At 36.8% G+C, this 21,971-nt stretch overlaps 1 protein-coding gene across 1 annotated transcript; it reads right to left on the reverse strand.

Annotated features, from left to right (window-relative positions):
• Positions 1–457: 457 nt before the first annotated feature.
• Positions 458–2,389, reverse strand: LOC121996846 (heavy metal-associated isoprenylated plant protein 9-like). The gene is made up of 5 exons (XM_042550977.1): positions 1,901–2,389; positions 1,667–1,811; positions 1,397–1,569; positions 1,218–1,308; positions 458–1,100 (listed from the first exon to the last, which is right to left on the reverse strand). Exons 1-5 carry the CDS (start codon positions 1,916–1,918, stop codon positions 622–624), a joined length of 906 nt encoding a protein of 301 aa, XP_042406911.1. The 5' UTR covers positions 1,919–2,389; the 3' UTR covers positions 458–621.
• Positions 2,390–21,971: the final 19,582 nt, after the last annotated feature.

A 21,971-nucleotide genomic window follows, 5' to 3' on the forward strand; every position in this document is an offset into this window, starting at 1 on the left:
GAATGCCTGTGTGCCAATCAGACACATGAACCCAGGTAGGAAAGTGAAGACCACCTTTCCCTCTTTTTCTTCCATGTCCCTACCACCATGTGACACTCACCATCTGCAGCACAAGCAGTCAAGCAAAGCCACTCTCCCTGTTCCTGCAGCCATTTTCCACATGCAATGCACCACCTTTTGCTCATGCTTTGGAGGTAACTAGTTTTCAATATTGTTTCATCCTGTACTGTGTTCTTTCTCTACATTTTGGTTCTAAGCTCTTGGGCATTTGTTAATATAAGATTATCTTTGGTAGATGAAATATATAAATTTCAGCCTTGTTCTGCTACTGAAAATTTCGTGATGAGCTTTTTCATTGCTGTTTTTGTAACAGTTTTAGTCTTGCATAGCCTAATATATAAAGATGTTTCTCTTTGAGAAAACATTTTCATCGGAAATTATTGAAACAACCAGAGGATAGGACATACAGGAGTTACAATTCATAGATAAAACATGAACAAGAGCCAGTTCTACATAAGTTTACAGTTATACCATGCGACATCATCTTATATGAAATAATAAATGGCATGGCTTCCTAGCTCCAACATTACGTACAGATCATGTTTTTTGATGCATGAAATTTTATGTGATGCAACAGGCATTGGGGTTCTCATCACTGAAGTGTTGGGGTGGTGGAGGTGGAGGCTGTTGGGTTATGTATACCGGCATCCAGTGAACCATCATCCTCCTCGCCATCTCTTCCTCACCGAAGAAGTTGCCAGGCCAATACATCATTCTTTTCATCATGTCGTCGGCTTCTTTCTTCTCCCCTTCCTTGGCATCACCTTCCTTCTTGTCACTTGCATTTTCTTGCAGTTCAGATGCCTTCCCTTCTTCCTTTTTCTCATTGCTATCTTTCTTTTTCTCCTCACTCTTCTCCTCCGGGGCCTTTTCCTCGGGTTTCTTTTCTTCCTTCTTCTCCTCCTCCTTGGGCGGTGGAGGAACGATGCTAGCTATCTTCCCGGTGCGCCGGTGAACGTACTCCACTATCTTTTCTCCAGTCATTGTTCCGGTCACAGTGACCTTCCCAGCAGTCATGTCAGTCTTGGCCGTTTGCACTCCTAGAAAAATCAAAGTCAGTTTGCAATCAGTTTTCAATTGAAGTCACGATAGAAAGTCATGGTTTTAACTTGATACATCCCTGCTAATTGTTAACTAAGGTCAGTGTGGTTTGTCACCTCTCATCTTTAGTATCTTTCGCTTCAGCTGCTCTGCGCATGCCTCGCAGTGCATGTTGACAAGGAGCACAACTGTTGTCATGCCACTCTCCTTTTTACAAACATGAGCCAAGTCCAAACTCTAAGCTTTCACTTAGGAAATGATAGAATTTCAGAAGGCATAATTGAATTTTGCATACCTGAGGTGGATCAGCTTCCGGCTTGGGGTTCCCTTCGGCCGGGGGCAGAGGAGTGAGCACTCGGACCTGCCTCTGTGTTCTCTTTTGAATTCTGGAGCACAAGGCCTGAGGATCCACTATCCCTTTGACTGTGACCTTGTTCTGCATCATGTCGACCTCAACGCTTTCAACTCCTGATGTGGAGAAAATACAAAACATAGTTTAACCAGATGCTACATAAATTTGAGTAGAGGAGTTCTAGTGAATAACTGAGTTAGAATTGGGCGCGACCTCTACATCTGAGCATGCACTTCTCTATCTTCCTTGCACATCCAACACAGTGCAGGTCCAGAGACAGGACAATGGGTGGAGGAGGACCTGCAGCCTTCTCTTCTTTCTTCTCCTCGGCCTTCTTTTCTTGTTTGTTCTCTACTTCCTGTCAAAACAAACAGAAGAGAGCAAATCTTGCTGCATTCTCCTCGAGTTGAATAAATACCTCAAAGGATTACATGTAACCATCCTTACCTGCTTCGCTTCGCCCATTTCGAAACCAACAAATCAGCAACTTCTTGAATGTGAGGAAACACAACAAACACCAGCTAGAGCTAGATTGCGATGGCTGTTGCTGGTCTTGCTAATGCTGCAACTTTGGTCGAGCAAGCTGAAGCTTGGATTCTTATAACGATTTGTGTGATATGAGATGAGTGGAGGAGGGGAGGTTTATCGTCATCACTAGCTGTGGGTGGCAAAAGTAGTAGGAGTAAACTAAAACATTTGGTTGTATATCACTTTGGCACTGTTTTTCTCTTTTCTTGGGCTCAAAAGTATTTTGGTACCATGAAAGATGATGAGAAAGTGATGAGGATTTCAGTGGGACAACAGAACATCGTGCGAGTGGCTTGGATATGAAGGTGAGAGGTTCTTCTGGATCATGAATAAACAGGGAGAAAGATGAATCGGTGAATCATCTCCTTGGGAAACCTGGAACCGAGTTGTTTCCAAAGTTGGGTGAACCAAACCGAAGAAGATATTGATTGGGATGTTTGGTCGTGTTTCCTAGATGCTCAATCAACAAAGTTAGATGGCACAATCTTCAAAGCTCATGCAGAGACTTAAATCTTTCAGATTTTCCGAGATGTGTTATACACCTTCAACAATTGGTAAGTTAAGTTGTGCGTTGCAGTAATCTTTAATGTCGGCAAAATCTTATAAGATATATCAGATTATCAAATCTTATGGGAATATCAAGTTTAACTTTTTTGTAAAACCAAACATCTTTATTTGTCAGAACATTAAGGTTCCGCCACACCAGGGTTAAGGAAAAGGAAAAGATTAATTATATTTTGTTTGGAGCAACCACTTCAACTCGGGGAAATCAAATCATCAGAAAGCAACCAAATGATTGTTCTTGTGCTTAATTGTAGTTAGTTGATTGATTGCAAGCAAATGATCTTTTAGGTGAAGAAATCACCTGAAACTAATAAACTAAGAAGAATTGTAGTGGGGATGGAACAAACCACAAGAAATATTGCCAGCATATTATTTTGCTGAAAATATCTGTCTTTTGTTTTTATTGATAAAGTAGACACCAGGATGCATTTTAAAAATATAGTTTGAAATGGATCTCGAAAATAAGTAAATTGTGTGGATTTAAATTTAGGGTAAACCTAGAAGGTGTCCCTTTTTTTATTGGAATCATGATGGGTGTCTCTTTTTTTTAAATAGTTCAATTTTGATTTATTAGTAGGTGGATTTCAAATTTAAATCTGGAACCATGTGGATGAATTTTTATTTGTTTGATAACATTTAAGTGGTAGTAATTATGAACTATAGCGCTGATTTAATCTATTCATATTGTAGCAATTATAAAATTATAACATATTGTAGCAATTATAAAATTATAACGGCTACAATTTAAATATCTCATGTTTAATAATATTCACATTACAATAATTATAAATCGTAGTAATTATAAATCATAATTATTGTAATTTAAATTTATTTTGTTTAATAATATTTTTATTGTAGCAACTATAAAATTATAAAAGCTGTTACTCTGTTAACAATTATGATTTTAAAACTGTTATCAAGTAAACTTGTTTTATTTATACAATTGATCGATCGGTGTAGGAGTTAATATCTATGACAGGAAAATTATGTCATTTTATCTGAAGATCAAGGGGTGGGACACTCTTTAAAAAAAAAAAAATTTAAAACTTATGCGATAAAAAAATACGGACGTCTTTTTTTATTTTTACCCTTAAATTTATCCTTCCGAGCTGGCTGGGCCCCACTAAGAATCTATTGCCTACGGGCCTGTCTTCTGGTGCATGGACACAACACAATGTACCACGAAGATATGATGCGACTGCGCCAAATGACGGCCACGTGGAGGTGACTCAGCAAGGTACCATTGGATAGTAACCTAACGAAGTTAATTATTGAGTAGTTAGTCTCCCCACCAAATGAATTTAACTGTTGTGGAGGCACTTTAGCAGGTGGAATGGAATGCCCATTTCAGTTATTTACACAAAAAAGTTTTGACAAGTGTAATTCCTCTTTGCATTAGATTCGGTAGATGAGCAAATGGGCAAGAACCGAATTCTTCTATATATGCTTTGGGCCTTAGTTGGGCTTACCCATAGATCATCAAGTATAAATGGCTTCAGTCCAATAAAAATGATGATGCTTTATGAGACAAAGCGACCTTTCAGTTATACGTCCACACCGGGCGGAGGAGACCTTTCGGTCGACTAATTTAATTCAAAAATTAGGAATCTATTGACTCTATTACTGGTGGCAGAAATGTACATAATAATATTAATTAATTAATTAATTATTAACCTTTTCTCTGCTTGACTTCAATCGCCCGTTCACCTTTTATGACCAAGACTTCAATAAGTCAACCCCGTTGAATTGCCACTGATTAAGATAGCATTCCAAATGCGATGTACCGAGATCCAAAAGATGGTAACAGATGATTCTCCGGTGACGCGGAGCTCTGGTGGATCGCTAACACAAGTCTTCGTTGACCAAGCTTTTCATCTATAAGATTTTCATGATCTTATTTATCAAATAAGCACGGCGTTTTCATATATATATACATATTGTTGAAAACATAAACATAAAAAAAACTTCAAAATGGAAAAAAAAAATAATTTAAAGTGCTCACGGGATATGTGATATACCGAAATTATATACACACATGCAGTGTTGATCTATTGCAAGGCCCCCTATGCATAACAACATCCTTGCCTAAGGGGTGCGTGCCCACGTGGGTTGACTGCCACATGGGCGGGCGCTATTAGGCACTGATGTTACCGCGCACAGGAGGGCACACAGTAAATTGTTACTCTAAATATACACCAGCACAAGAATGTTAACCTACACACTTCTTGGTGCACAGCTTGTGACCACCAAGTGTATTTTTTTAGAATTAATTAGGATTTAATATTAAAGTTTAGGATTTAGGCTTTAAGCTTCCGGGTTTAGGATTTAAGCTAAAGAAATTTTTTAAAAAAATACACAATACTCACAAGAGGTATAGACTAGAAAATTTTATTGGATTTAATATCTCTTAAGGTGGACCCACATGTGATTTACGACTTGCAATAGCGAAACTCATTAATTGGATATTGGGTTATTAGATGTGGACCTCGTATGTGTTAAACCTATTATCCATATTCATTATTATTTACAGGCTGATAATGAATGCCCACTATATATAAGGTTGATCCCTAAGAATTTAGGGATTTTGACCTAATTTCTTGTTCCCCATCGACAAGAAGTTTTGTAATGTCGTCACCCCTAATTCCCCTGGAAAATCATCTTCTTGTTTCTGCTTCTTCTTCCTCATAGATTCTTAGACAACACTAAAGATAAGGACATGCCTCTTCAAACATGTTCGTTGTCGTATTTGGTTTATGCTTTCATGTTGTTATGTCATGCTTTCATTGAAACAAGATCTATGCTAAGTTCTATTTTCTATTTGAATTCTTATTTGGTTCTTAGATGCGGCGTAGGTTTTACAACTTCCATCAATTAGTATCAGAGTCATGATTTTATTTCTTCGATACAATTTAGATTTTTCTTCGATTTGTTATGTTCATGTTAGATAAAGTTTTCTTTGTATGAATCATGTTTGATCGTCGAAATTTTTTGCATAAAAATATTAAGAAAGGCTTGATCTTATATGTTGTTCGTGTATTTCACGAAGAACACAAAGAACAGTGGTGAACCGTCACCGTGTTCAGGAAGAACTGCCACGTTTAACCTAATTTTATATCAAATTGTGACGGCTCAGTCGATTAGTTTGATTGGTCAATCAATTACCAAGTCTAAAATTATGAACAAAACCAAGTCAAATCGATTACCTAATCGATTCAGTGGACATAAATCGATTGACGAATTTCTCCGATCGATTAGCAAGACCGGATCAAATACGGGATCAATTTTAATCGATGAAGTCAATCGATTTGATGTTACCAAATTATTTTTTGTCAATCGATTGACCGCTTTTAAAATGTGACAAAATCGATTGGAAACGATCAACCTAATCGATTGATACAATTAATTGATTAGGATTTATTTTCACTCGATTAACGGTTAAAAAATCATAATTAATCGATTGGAATCCAATGATTAAAAATACCAATTAACTTTAAGTTGCTAAAGGATTAATTGTTATTGGATTGGAATTTGTTTCGAATCGATTAGCAGAATGTTTTCTACATGAAACACTTGGTTCATGCATGAGAATGATATTTAATTCCATCAATCGATTAGAAGGGTTGCAACCGATTAAGCATTTCTTTCTAACGTGAAACAATGCAATTCATGCATGAAAATAGTAATTAAATGACTTTAAACAATTATAGCAATTCATGCATGAGAATATTAATTGAATGACATTAAATATTTAATGATCTTTTTATTTATATATATATATATATATGTCATTAAATATTTTGATCTTTTATATATATATATATATATATATATATATATATATATATATATATAATGAATTATGATGATTGGATAAAATTAATTAATTATTATATGATATGAATCGATTAATAAATTTAATTTTAATTTAGTAAGACTAATTTAGTGATTATTTATTCAATTAAAGTTCTCATGATTTTTTTATGTCTGTTTATATATATGTTATTAAATTGAACTAATGTGTTAACCCAAAGAAAAAGATTTTAGATAGGTTTAGTACATTTTATATTGATAGACGTATAATTATGCTAAAAGTAATTGGTCTAAAGAAAAATTACTTTTATGTCAGATATATGTTATATGTTCAAGTAAGCCTACAACTATAGAACAAAATTTATTTTGCTCATATTATGCACAAAATATGTCGACTCAAAGAAATACATATTGCGTGACAAATTAAAGTTGTTGTAAGCTATGAACCAATTTATAACTCATATAAAGTGTTAAATTATGCTCATAATGGGTCAGGCTAAAAGAAGACTCATTATGCGACTAATTAAATTTTGAGTTATATTAGAGAGTACCATTAACAAATTATATTTTAGTCCATAGAGTAAAATGTAATGTTTTGGTATCTCATAAAAACTCATTTATATGCATTTTTTTTTTTTGCATATTTATTCATGTTTTTGGGTTTAATTAAATCGTGAACTTATATAATCTACGCTCTTTTAATTTCAGTGTAATCTATAACTGTCAGTATTAATAACATCCTCACACTAACTAGTTCAAATTTTACTAAGTGAAAAGCATACATTATCGTAATCTTTGGCTGTACGGATTTAGACTATCCATTGAGACATAATTGTCCAACACCACTGACTAGTGGTAGCATCATAGAGTAGAGGGCAGAATTTGGAAAGTGGGAACGATAGAACCACAAGTGTCTAAGTATCATGAGGTTTTATGGAGATGTCCAATATCATCACAAGTTTAAAAGTACTTAAACTCAATTTGTCTGAGTGTATGTTAGTGCATTTCGTCTTAATGTCTCTGTCTACACAGTTCACTACTTTCAAGATTTCTTATAATACTCAAAATAAAAAGTGAGCATTAAATGAGTTTATAGCTCAATGTGTGCAAAAGGAGAAGAGACTGAGGCATGAGACACTTGAAAGTGCTTACTTAGTATTTGGTTCCCAAGGTTTGGACAAAAAGAGAAAATGATCAATAAAGGAAAGGAAAAGTAAACAACAGACTCTGGGGATTTTAGCCATTAAGAGCAAAAGAAATATGATAAGGAGTCCATTTATTTCTTCTGCAAGTACGTCAACTGGTGTGCAAAGAAAGGTAAATTTGTCACTCCTGTTAGTTCAAAAGTCAATTTGATTTTGTACCCACTGACACTTGGTGAATAGATATCGATGTTATTACTCATATAAGTGTCACTATACAGAATTGTATTAGGAGTCGACTTTCTTTTGATAATGAAAGATACATCCATACGAGGAATGGAAAGAAGGCTAAAGTAGAATCGATTGGTATTTTTATACTTTTTTATGAACTAATGTCTTTCTGAATTTATAAAATATATTTAATATATCATTTCTTCAATGAAATTTAAGTTTGAACAAATTAGGTTATTCTTGTTTAGTTAGAAATAAAATTTTCATTATTTTCTTTAATTTAGTGTTAGTTGGCAATGGTTCTTTGGTTCATAAGCTTTATAAATTAAATATCATAACTTCTATGAATGACAATATGATAATACATAGTATAGGTACGAAATACAAATTAACTAATGTGATTTCGTTTATGTTGTGGTATAGGCGTTTAGAATATATATCCAGACAACACCTAAAAAGGTTAATCCCATATGAATTCTCGATTCTCTTGGTATGTCAGATTTTGATGTCTCCATAGAGTTTGTTAAGGGGAAGACAGCTAATAAAAGGAATAAGGGAACAAATCAATGCAGTGACGTATTAGAACTAATACATACGGATATTTATAGATCATTCCCTAAGCAATCTTAGAATGATCGCACATATTTTATTAGCTTCATAGATGATTATTCTTGATTTGGTTATCTATACCTTATTCATGAGAAGTTACAATCGTTGGACATATTCAAAATTTTCAAAATCGAAGTTGAATTTCAACTAGGTAGAAAATTAAAATCGTCCGATCTAACCATGGAGGTGAATATTATAGTCAATATGATGAATCAGGTAAATAACATCTAAGACCTTTTATGAACTAACTTGGTAAGTATATGGGATCATGTCTGGTACACCTAGTCAGAATAGTGTAGTTGAGCGGCGTAATCGTACCTTAAAAGACATGGTGAGAAGTATGATGGCCTTCACTTTTCTACCGGAGTCTTTATGGGGTGATTTACTTAAGACTAGAGTTTATCTACTCAATAGAATACCTAATAAGATAATAACCAAAATCTTATTTGAGATGTGGATGAATAAGAAGTCTAATATTAGACATTTACATGTCTAGAGTTGTTCAGTTGAGGCTAGGCCTTACAGGCCTAACGAAAGGAAACTAGACTCAAGAATAGTTAGTTGTAATTTTATAAGTTATTCTGAAAAATCAAGAAGGTATAAATTTTATGATCCCTCTAAAAGTTCTTTCTTTGAAATGAGAAACATCAAATTCATTAAGAATAGTGGGAGTGATAAGGTTAGGAAAATATCTTTTGAGAAAAGTGTTAGCAATACTCCTATGGTCACTACTAGTGTAATAAGTAGTGTTAGTGCAGTGAGACCGACAAGAGGGGTGAATTGACTGTATGAAAATTATAACCTTTCTCAATCTTTCAATCTAGATTAATAGCACAATTAAATTAACGAAATTGAACAACAAAAAATTTAAAGAGGCAAAAGAATTACTTGGTCACAACCTAGGTGGTTGTTAATCCAAAGAAAATGAAAGCACTAACAAAATCTCCTTCGTTTAAGGCAAAGAATCCTCTTACACTCTTTGAACACTAAAAAATAAGTTAGGAAATGAATACCAGAGTTATTGAATATTTCCTACCTCCATGGGTCTTTTTATAGCCCTTGGAAAACTCTATTCGTAGCTTGAAGGCGCCTTCAAGATAGTTCAAGGCACCTTCCATTAGATAAGTTTTATCCGTTCAAGATAAAACTCTATCTACGACTAACAACTACTAGAAGATGCCTTTCATAATTAGAAGGCACCTTCGCACTGTTCATCGAAAGAGCCTTCCAAGAGGCAGATCAGCTCCTTAGTAGCTGATCTCTTCACGTGGGTGACTCTCCAGCTAATCGAAGTTGAGCTCACCCAAACTCAACTCTGACCTTCTCCTCAAGCAGGCTTTCTCCCCGGCTTTTCATCCCTCAAATGTCGCACACATCCTTCTCGTCCACCAATGTACTCTTCCGCAGCATCTCATCCTTTAGATGCACCAAACCCGTCGACTCCTTTCTCGTGCCATCCTTCTTGCTAGTTGTGTCTTCCGCTTGACTTCTTGTGTTCCTAAGCTTCTGCATACTTAGACATAAGGATCAAATATAACAGGACCTAACTTAACTTAGTTGACCGCATCAAAACTACCACGGAGTACTTACAAATAGTAGTATGATTTTCATACTGTACATTATGGAAATTGCACCTCCAAATAGAGTAGTGAGTTAAGATATGCTCATGTTATCTCCAATGCAATTAAAGGAGCTTACTGTTAGGACCCTTGGCGGCTGGTTAGAGGGGTAAATAGCCCCTGCATAAAAACAAACAAAAATACCTTCTTCGGCTTATAACTTAAACAAACACTTGCATAAGAATAAATAAAAGACTAAAAGGAAGAGGCATCGAGAATTTACCTGGTTACAACCGGGAGGTTGTTAATCCAAGGAAGTTAAAGTGCACTAAGAATCTTCTTCAGGCAGAGAATCCTCTTATAGCATTCAAGATCCACAAAGTAAAACCAAACTCTAACAAACTCAACTACAAGTGTTGTGTCAAACTATTCTACGTTATTGTAAAACTTTAGGAGTAAGGTTGCTTATATAACCTTGGTTGGGGGTGCTTGGAAGCATTTCAGGCGCCTGGAATGGGATAAAACCTTATCCCCGATGCGTCGGTCAAAATCCATGTCGATTTTGATAAAACTTGGGTTCCGGACGCTGGGACTGCTCCAGGCGTCCCGAAGGGGAAAGTCAACATTTTGTTGACTTTCTCTCCGGACCTCTAGCTTCGGCTCCGCTTGCTTCGGTCAAGATCTTCCGCTCTGGCTCTACATGCTTGGGTGATTTCGGCCATCCGGAATAGGGCTCACCCGAACCTAACTTCCGGCTTTCTCCTCGAGCAAGCTTCCACTATGGCTTCTTGTCGCTCGAAAACGCCGCAAGCCTCCTTCTCGTCCGCCCACGTACTCTTCCATAGCACCTCGTCCCTCAGACGCATCGAGCCTCTCGACTCTCTCCCACGTCGTCCTTCTCGCTAGTTGCGTCTTTTGCTCGACATCCTGTGCTCCTAAGTTCCTGTACACTTAGACACAGGATTAGACACAACAGGACCTAACTTATCTTGTTTGATCATATCAAAAATATTTTAAAGTACCAACAATCTCTCCCTTTTTGATGTGTGCAACCCAAGTTAAGTTAGGGTAAACTAACATAAAGTAAAAGCAACAAATTTGCAGTTAAAGTGCAAAAATTGAAAAATATTTTAATCTACCTCCCCTTGAACATAATCTTCCCTTCTCCCCCTTTGATCACATAAAAAATGTGGTACCAAAAAAAAATCTAAGGGTAACTTTTTAAAAAAAAATTAGAAATTTTTTAGATAAGAGAAAATAATTTTCACCATTTTGAAAAACTTATCAAGTTTTTGAAAATTTTGAAAAATAATTTTGATAGTACTTAAAAAAATTACAATAATTTTAGGAAAAAAAAATTCTAAGTAAAAAATATTTTTTGATATTACCAAAAAAACATCAATAATTTCCTAAGTTTTCCAAAAAAAAAACTTTAAGTTTTTTTTTAAATTTCTAAGTTAAAAACATTGAAGAAAATTTGAGTAACTATTTAAAGCATTATTTAATTACAATTAAATATTTTATTAGTTAGCCAATTAAATATTTTATTTTATTAATTGGCTTCCAAGCTGTGGCGAGGCACTAGGTCTTTTTGGTTATTGGAGCAACAACTACTTTCTAGACAAAGCCTCTTAAGAAAATTCAAACATTTAATTTTCTCGCTGAAAGCGCTAAGTCTAATTATAGTTTAATTTAGACAAAACTTTGAAACCCAATATAGGTTCTAGCTAATTGGGTTAATTAAAAATCTCTTAGAAATATTTTTTTGATAAATTTTTCTAATTTATCCCTTGTGGTAATTAAAATATCAGTTCAATTTATTATATTTCCTAATATTTTGATTTTTAACATATAAGCTTGCATGATTTTTCAAGGTCTTTATTTCATTTTGTAAATTATCATTTTTTTAATTTTATTTTATCAAATTCTTCTAATCGACAAGATTTTGCTAGAATTAATTTTAACCCTTTAATTTCTTTTTCTAATTTGCAACAATCTTTAGATAATAATTTAACAAATTTAAATAACTTATCGAGAGGAAGAGATCGTACCTGACTTACCTTGTCGATCTCATTATCTGTAGCTCCCCCTAAACTGCTGCTCTCTTCTGATGTCACTCCCCCTTCATCGATGCTCTCGATACTCATTTCGGACGAGCTTGCTTCGTTTTCGTCGTCTTGATGACTTGCCATTAATACAAATTCAACAACAATTTCAACTTCTGATTCGGACGATCTTTCATCCCACGTTGCCTTTAGAGTCTTATACTTGTTCGATTGGACAAGCTTCTTGTTCTCCCCTTTGTCTTTGTCCTTGATCTTTAACTTAGGGCAGTTATCTTTAACATACAATGTTAGAGTGTATACTAAACGCCTAACTTTTTGTAAACATTTATTTTGAAATAAAGAATCTCATTAGTCAAATATCTACATTGGTATGCTAATTGTAGTTGTTTAATTAATTTATATTGTAGATAACATCGTGTGTGGTGTCACACACAGAAGATCATGTTATCAATTCCTTATAAATTATAAATAGTAGCTCACGACTAAGATGGAAAGGAATAAACCATTGGAATAGTCGTAGTGTAATTTGGTATTAGTTTATCTTAACTATAAAATTACACTAGTACACTCTGAGTGTATTGAGCAGGACCATTTAAGGTAAGTTCTTTTTATACTGTCTGAATAAAATAACAAGACCTTTGTTATTATGGAAGTGTGTGCTCTTAATCCTGATATAATAACAAACACATATATCTAGTATTTACTTCTTTGTCTTATCAATGGGTGAGATTTAGTTCGATAAATCAAGAGACCCGATAAGTTGGGAAATGATATTATTTATAGTGTGTGTTGTTGATTATAGAAGGAAAATATGTCCTAGTAATCTAGGTTGATAATGTTCCCAAGAGGAGCTCATAAGGATTGTCATGTAAATCCTGCAGGTGGACATAGTCTGACATGACGATAAGGTTGAGTGGTACTACTCTTGGAGCTAGATATTAATTAAGTGAGTTATCAGTAACTCATTTAATTAGTGGACATTCGATATCTTAAACACAGGGAGATTAACACACTCATGATAAAGAGGAGCCCATATAGTAATATGAGATTGGTGCGGTAGTTCAATAATAACTCTTTAGTAGAATGAGATATTATTGATGAAGTCAAGTTGGGTGTTCAGGGCGAACACGGGAAGCTCAAGTTCATTGGGAGACCAAAACCAATTTCTCCTCTCGGTCTCTATCGTAGCCTCTTAATTATAAAGTGTTATACCCACCCATACCCACCTTCTTACCCACCTTAAAGTGGCCGGCCAAGCCTAGCTTGGAGCCCAAGCTAGGGCCGGCCAAACCAAGGCGAGAGGTGGTCGGCCCTAGCTTGAACTCAAGCTTGGTGCGGCCGGCCACAATAAATTAAAAGGTTTTTATTTTTAAAAATCTTGCTTATGTGGAAGCTATGGTTTTAAAAGAGAGTTTAAAATTTAAATCTTTCCTTTTATAGTTTTCTACAAAAGATTAAGTGAAAGGTTTGATATCTTTCCTTATTTGTAGTTAAAAGGAAGATTTTAACTTTTGATAAAACTTTCCTTTTTGTAACCATCCTCATGATTTTAAAAGAGAGTTTTAAAATAAATCTTTACTTTTATAGTTTCTACATAAGATTAAGAGAAAAGATTTGACATCTTTCCTTATTTGGAGATTGAAAGGAAAATTTTAATTTTAGAGAAAACTTTCCTTTTAAATCATCCACATATTTTAATAGAAAGATTTTAATTTATAAAAGTTTCCTTTTACGACCAACCATGAAGGGAATTTTTAAAAAAGAAATTTTTATTTTAAAAATTTCCGGAAACAAATTAGGAAGTTTTAATTTTGTGTTTAAAACTTTTCTTTTTTGGAGGGATTAAGGTGGCCGACCATAATAGTTTAAAAGGGAAATTTTATTAAACTTTCCTTTCATTGGCAAAGAGAATAAGGAAGTTTTAATAAAACTTTTCTTATTTGCCAAGACCAAGGAATATAAAAGAGAGGGTAGAGGTGTCTCACCTCAACACAAGATATCTTCTTTAGTTCCTCTCTTCCTTGGTTGGTGGTCGGCCCCTCTCTTCCTCTCCAACTACTATTCTTCTTCCTTGGTCAGTGGCATCTTCATCTCAAGGAGTTTGGTTGGTGGCCGGATCTTGTTAGAGGAAGAAGGAGAGATAGGAGGCTTTTGTTTCTAGCATCCCTTGGAGCTTGGTGGTGGTGGTCGAACCTTATCTTCTCTTGGAGTTCTTGTGGTGGCCGAAACTTGCTTGGAGAAGAAGGAAGCTTGGGTAGATTCTCGTCTCTGTAGATCGTCGCCCACACGACATCCGATATAAGAAGAGGAATACGACAGAAGATCGTGAGGTTAATAAGCTATAAAAGGTATAACTAGTTATTAGTTTCCGCATCATAACTAGTTTATCTTTTTATTTAGATCTTGAAATACCAAACACAAGAGGTTAATGAATCTAGGTAATCAAATTTATGTTTTTGATTTTGTGTTTCTTTTATTTTTCGAATTTGTGATTCGATTGTTCTTTTTGGTTAAACCTAGGGTTACTATAAGGAAATTAAATATTAAATTTCATTGAAAGGCTTTGTCTAGGAAGTGGTGGATGCTCTCATACCCAAGAAGACCTAGTGCCTTGCCATGTTTAACCTGGAAGCCAATCTCTGAAATTAATATTTAATTGAATTTATAACATAGGTAGATTTGGATCAATAATGTTAAGCATCGTTTGCGATCCAAGTCTAAACCACTAAGAACAGATAAGTTGAATTTGGAATCAATAATGTTAAGTTCCGTTTGCGATTCCAAATTTAATTTCTAAAGAACACAATAGGTTGTTAGCAATGGTTCAGGACTTGTACAAAATTTTTGTACATGGGAACCGATACGATATTCCCAGTAGCAACCAACATGCACTTCTTTATTTCAGTGGTAGCATCTAATTGTTCTTTTCTTTCTACCCTGCAAATGGTTAGTTTTTCTAGATTTAAATAATTTTTAAAATTATCTTACCATCATTACTGTTTTTTCGTCGCCGAGAGAGTATTCTGAATCTTGTGAGTCTATCTTTGCTTTAAAGGCAACGTTGTGCTTCGACTCCTTCTTCGAATCTGCACATCTCGTTTCATGGACTTCAAATGTTGAAAACATTTCTTCTAAGGTAATAAAATTTAAATCTTTAGAAATATAGTAAGCATCTACTAATGATGCCCACTCAGTTGATTTAGGAAATGCATTAAGCGCGTACTTTAGCGAATCTCGGTTGCTTACCTTTTCTCCAAGATTCGTGAATCTGGTGATTAGTTCCTTCATTCTCGAGTGAAGATGTGCAACGGTTTCTTCTGCTTCTAGTTTTATGTTGCTTAACTGATTCCTTAGCATATCCCGTCTCGCGATCTTGGCTTCAGACATCCCTTCGTGTAGCTCAAGGAACTTCTCCCAAAGCTCCTTTGTTGAGTCGTAGGCACCGATCCAGTTGACTTCTTGTAGCGGTAGGACACTTAGCAGATGGAACTCTACTTTATCATTTGCCATGAAGTCCTCCTGCTTCTTCTTCGTCCATTGGTATTCTTCCTTTCTTTTGGGTGCTACAAAACTGAATTTCATTATTAAAAGTAATTCAAAGTCAGTTTTAAAGAATACCACCATTTTCTTTTTCCAGCTCGTGAACTCCCCCTCAAACTACAGTAGATAGATGCTCGATCCGGTCATCTCGTATGCTTCGTTCAACGATTAGACCTCTTGAAGCATCCTCGCTCCGATACCACTTGTTAGGACCATTGGCAATCGGCTAGAGGAGGGAGGGTGAATAGCCCCTACACAAAAATAAACAAAAATTCCTTCCTCAGCTTATAACTTAAACAAACATTTGCATTAGAATAAATAAAAGACTAAAAGGAAGAGGCGCCAAGAATTTATTTGGTTACAACCGAGGAGGTTGTTAATCCAAGGAAGTTGAAGCGCACTAAGAATCTCCTTCAGGCGAAGTAGCCTCTTACAACATTCAAGAAAGTTGAAGCGCACTAAGAATCTCCTTCAGGCGAAGAAGGCTCTTACAACATTTAAGATTCACAAAGCAAAGCTAAACTCTAACAAACTCAAGTACAAGTGTTGTGTCAAACTATTATGCGTTATTGTAAAGCTTTAGGAGCAAGGCTACTTATATAGCCTTGCTTGGGGCGTTTGGAAGCGTTCTAGGTGTCTGGAATGGGATAAAACCTTGTCCCTGACGCGTCGATCAAAATTCACGTCGATTTTGATAAAACTTGGGTTCCGGGCGCCCCGAAGGGGAAAGTCAATATTTTGTTAACTTTCTCTCCGGGACTCTAGCTTTGGCTCTGCTTGCTTCGGTCTGGGTCTTCCGCTCTGGCTCCCTCACTTGGGTGATTTCGGCCATCCAGAATAAGGCTCACCCTAACCCAACTTCTGGCCTTCTCCTCGAGCAAGCTTCCGCTCCGGCTTCTCGCCTCTCAAAAATGTCATGCGCCTCCTTCTCGTCCGCCTGCGTACTCTTCTGCAGCACCTCGTCCCTCAGACGCACCGAGCTCACCGGCTCTCTCCTGTGTCGTCCTTCTCTCTAGCTACGTCTTTTGCTCGACATCCTGTGCTCCTAAGTTCCTGCAAACTTAGACACAGGATTAAACATAATAGGACCTAACTTAGCTTGTTTGATCACATCAAAACAACCTTGGGGTATCAACAATCTCTCCTTTTTTGATGTGAGCAATCCAAGTTAAGTTAGGGTAAACTAACATAAAGTAAAAATAATAAATTTACAGTTAAAGTGCAAAAATTGAAAAATATTTTAATCTACCTCCCCCTAGACTTAATCTTCTCTTCTCCCCCTTTGATCATATAAAAAATAAGGTACCAAAAAAAATTTAAGGGTAACTTTTTCAAGAAAAAAAAAAAGGAAAGTTTTTAGTTAAAAGAAAATGATTTTCAACATTTTGAAAAACTTATCAAGTTTTTAAAAATTTTGAAAAATAATTTTGATAGCACTTAAAAAAATTATAATAATTTTAGAAAAAAAATTTTAAGTGGAAAATATTTTTGATATCACAAAAAAAATATCAATAATTTCCTAAGTTTTCCAAAAAAATCAACTTTAAGTTTTTTTTTAATTTCTAAGTTAAAAACACCAAAGAAAATTTGAGTAACTATTTAAAGCATTATTTAATTACAATTAAATGTTTTATCAGTTAGTCAATTAAACATTTTATTTCATTAATTGGATTCCAGGTTGTGGCAAGACACTAGGCTTTCTTAGTTATTGGAACAACAACCACTTTCTAGACAAAGCTTCTTAAGGAAATTCAAACATTTAATTTTCTCGTTGAAAATGCTATGTCTAATTATAGTTCAATTTAGACAAGACTTTGGAACCCAATATAGGTTCCAGCCAACTGGGTTAATTAAAATTTTCTTAGGAATATTTTTTTGAGAAATTTTCCTAATTTATCCCTTGTGGTAATTAAAATACAGTTCAATTTATTATATTTTCTAATATTTTAATTTTTAACATATAAGCATGCATGATTTTTCAAGTTCTTTATTTTTTTATAAATTATCATTTTCCAATTTTATTTTATCAAATTCTTCTAATGGACAAGATTTTGCTAGAATTAATTTTAACTCTTTAATTTCTTTTTCTAATTTGCAACAATCTTTAGATAATAATTTAACAAATTTAAATACTTATCGGGAGGAAGAGATCGTACCTGACTTACCTTGTCGATCTCGTTATTTGTAGCTCCCTCTGAACTGCTGCTCTCTTCCGATGTCGCTCCCCCTTCATCGATGCTCTCGATGCTCATTTCAGATGAGCTTGTTTCGTTTCGTCATCTTGATGACTTGCCATTAACGCAAGTCCGGCAACAACTTCAACTTCTGATTTGGACGATGTTTCGTCCCATGTCACCTTTAGCATCTTGTACTTGTTCGATTGGACATGTTTCTTGTTCTTCCCTTTGTCCTTGATCTTTAACTTAGGATAGTTATCTTTAACATACATTTCTTCATTGCAATGGTAGCATCTGATTGTTCTTTTCTTTCTACCTTGCAGATGGTTAATTTTTCTAGATTTAAATAATTTTTTAAATTGTCTTACCATCATTACCATTTTTCGTTGTCGAGAGAGGATTCTAAATCTTGTGCGTCCATCCTTGCCTTAAAGGTAATGTTGTGCTTCGGCTCCTTCAGATCTGCACATCTCGTTTCATGGACTTCAAATGTTGAAAACATTTCTTCTAAGGTAATAGAATCTAAATCTTTAGAAATATAGTAAGCATCTACTAATGATGCTCACTCAGTCGATCTAGGAAATGCAGTAAGTGTGTAACTTAGTGAATCTCGGTTGTTTACCTTTTCTCCGAGATTTATGAGTCCGGTGATTAGTTTCTTCATTCTCGAGTAAAGATGTGCAACGGTTTCTTCTGCTTATAGTTTTATGTTGCTTAACTGATTCCTTAGTAGATCCCGTTGTTGGGACCGAAATGTAGCTAGAGGGGGGGTGAATAGCTCGGTACGCTCCTTGTGCTCTTCGTTGCTTGTTTCTTCAAAGATATGCAGCGGAAAACAAACAAGAAACAAAATACAACGCTAACAAGAGGATTTACTTGGTATCCACCTCACAAGAGGTGACTAATCCAAGGATCCACACACTCACGCACCCTCCACTAATAAAACACTCATTTACAGTAACTACCGAAGGCGGAGAAGCCCTATAACACTCTCAATACAACAAGATGCAAAGAGAAGCAAATACAAGGGAAAACTTACACGGTTTACACAAGAAACCCTAACCCTAGCTTCTTCTTCTTGTTGTAGATCCGCCTCTTGACTTGGAAAAACCTCCAAGAACCTTCAAGATCTGGCGGTGAGAACTCTATGGAGAAGCTCTGGAATCACTGTGTAGATCGGAGCTGAACAGTGCAAGCCTTGGCGGAGAAAGAACTCGACAACGACTATATCCTGCGCCAACGGTCGGATCCCAATCGATTGGATTGCTCCCAATCGATTGGGGAGGCTTTGGATCGATCGGCCGATCGATTCAGAGCGCCTCTGTGCTCCTGGGAATCGCCTGGATCGATCGGTTGATCGATCCAGGCCCCATCGCGTGAAATCGCACCTCCCGATCGATCAGTCGATCGATTGGAAGCTCCCAATCGATCGGCCGATCGATTGGGAGGCTTTCTGTACGATCGGAGATTCTCCCAATCGATCCACTGATCGATTGGGAGGAGGTTTGTCGCAGGGACTCGGATCGATTAGGAGGAGGTTTGTCGCAGGGACTCGGATCGATTGGGAGGAGGCTTGTCGCAGGGACTCGCCCAATCGATCAGCCGATCGATTGGGCATGAGCCAATCGATCAGCTGATCGAACCAGCTCCTTGTTTTTTCCCAAAACAAAGTCCAAAGTCCCCTAAACCAACATCCGGTCAACCATGACCTGTTGGTACATCATGCCTAGCATCTGGTCACCCTTGACCTGCTAGGACTCGCTTACCAAGTGTCCGGTCAATCCCTTTGACCCACTTGGACTTCCACCAGATGTCTGGCCAGCCTTGACCCATCTGGATTTTCTCGTGCCAAGTATCCGGTCAATCCCTTTGACCTACTTGGACTTCCCAACACCAGATGTCCGATCAACCTTGATCCATCTGGATTTTCCTTACCTGGCTTCACTCACCAGGACTTCCCTTCTGCCTAGCTTCACTCACTAGGACTTCTCCTCTGCCTGGCTTCACTCACCAAGACTTTCACCTGGCTTCACTCACCAGGATTTTCTTCTGCCTAGCTTCACTCACTAGGTCTTTCACCTGGCTTCACTCATCAGGATTTTCTTCTGCCTAGCTTCACTCACTAGGTCTTCTCCTCTGGCTTCACTCACCAGGATTTTCCACAACTGCCTAGCTTCACTCACTAGGACTTTCCTTCTGCCTAGCTTCACTCACTAGGACTTTCACCTGGCTTCACTCACCAGGATTTTCCAGTCAAGTATCCAGCCAACCTTGACCTACTGACTCTCCTTCACACTCTCCCCACATGAACAATTGCATCTGCAATCTCCATGTATTGTCTACATGTATTGTCAAACATCAAAACCCATACATCAAGACTCAAGCTTGACCCAATTCAAGCTCAGTCAACCAGATCAACATTGACCTAGGGAATATTGTACCAACACCCATCTCGTGAGCTTGGCTTCAGACGTCACTTCGTGTAGCTTAAGAAACTTCTCCCAAAGCTCCTTTGCTGAGTCGTAGACGCCGATCCGGTTGACTTCTTGTGGTGGTAGGACGCTCAGTAGATGGAACTCTGCTTTGTCATTTGCCACGAAGTCCGCCTGCTCCTTCTTCGTCCATTGGTATTCTTCCTTTCCTTTGGGTGCTACAAAATCGAATTTCATTATTAAAAGTAATTCAAAGATGGTTTTAAAGAATACCTCCATTTTATTTTTCCAGCTTGCGAACTCCCCCTTGAACTTCTATGGATAGATGCTCGGTCTGACCATCTCGTGTGCTTCGTTCAACAGTTAGCCCTCCTGAAGCGTCCTCGCTCTGATACCACTTGTTAAGACCCTTGACAGCCGGCTAGAGGGGGGGTGAATAGCCCCTGCACAAAAACAAACAAAAATACCTTCCTCGGCTTATAATTTAAATAAAAACTTGCATAAGAATAAATAAAAGATTAAAAGGAAGAGGCATCGAGAATTTACTTGGTTACAATCGGGGAGGTTGTTAATCCAAGGAAGTTGAAGCGCAATAAGAATCTCCTTCAGACGGAAAAGCCTCTTACAGCATTCAAGATTCACAAAGCAAAGCTAAACTCTAACAAACTCAAGAACAAGTGTTGTGGCAAACTATTATGCGTTATTGTAAAGCTTTAGGAGTAAGACTGCTTATATAGTCTTGCTCGGGGCGCCTGGAAGTGTTTCAGGCACCTGGAATGGGATAAAATCTTATCCCCAATGCGTCGGTCAAAATCCACGTCGATTTTGATAAAACTTGGGTTTTGGGCGCTTAGAAGGGTTCCGGGTGCCCCGAAGGAAAAAGTCAACATTTTGTTGACTTTCTCTCCGAGCCTCCATCTTCGACTTCACTTGCTTCGGTCTGGGTCTTCTGCTCTAGCTCCGCTCGCTTGGGTGATTTTGGCCATCTGGAATATGGCTCATCCGAACTCAACTTCCGTCCTTCTCAAGCAAGCTTCTGCTCCGATTTCTCGTCCCTCAGAAACGTCGTGTGCCTCCTTCTCATCCGTCCGTGTACTTTCCTGCAGCACCTCGTGCCTTAGACGCACCGAGTCCGTCGGCTCTCTCCCGTACCGTCCTTCTTGCTAGCTGCGTCTTTTGCTCGACATCCTGTGCTCCTAAGTTCCTGCACACTTAGACACATGATTAAACATAACATGACCTAACTTAGCTTATTTGATCACATCAAAACTACCTTGGGGTACCGACACTTACTACTCAAATTAAGATAATATCTCATATTGAGGAGCACATACCTCAACCACCTTAAACACAAGTGTTATTAACGCGATCCACAAGTGAATGGAGAACCACAACTTCTTGTAATTATATTTTTCTCTAAGAGCATGATTTTAGCATGGGGTTGAAAAGTGATCATGCATCTTTCCAAGAGGTCAAACAATGCTCTAACATTGAAAAGTGGATTAATGTGCCCCCAAGGCGTAGCGCAGATGGTGGGCGTATGACATCTCTGGTGTAATGGTTAGGGGTCAATTCTCAGGAACTGATGACCTGGAATTTACCCCACCATGCACCTATAGCCTGTGTATAAGTATTTACCTCTCTCCATATCTATGGGGCCGGTAATAGGAGGTTGTTAAGGTAGAGGATCTATCATTTTAAAAAGTAGATTAACACCATTTGAGAAGAGTTGAAGTATATGACAAATAATGACATTTGAGAACTTGTCAAATTGGTTGAAGGTAAGAAGTCCGTTGGTTGTAAATAAATATTTAAAATCAAACGGGATTCAAGAGGAAATGTTGAAAAGTATAAGGCTCG

This window comes from Zingiber officinale, chromosome 6A, assembly GCF_018446385.1.
Source record: "Zingiber officinale cultivar Zhangliang chromosome 6A, Zo_v1.1, whole genome shotgun sequence".
Classification (NCBI taxonomy): domain Eukaryota; kingdom Viridiplantae; phylum Streptophyta; class Magnoliopsida; order Zingiberales; family Zingiberaceae; genus Zingiber; species Zingiber officinale.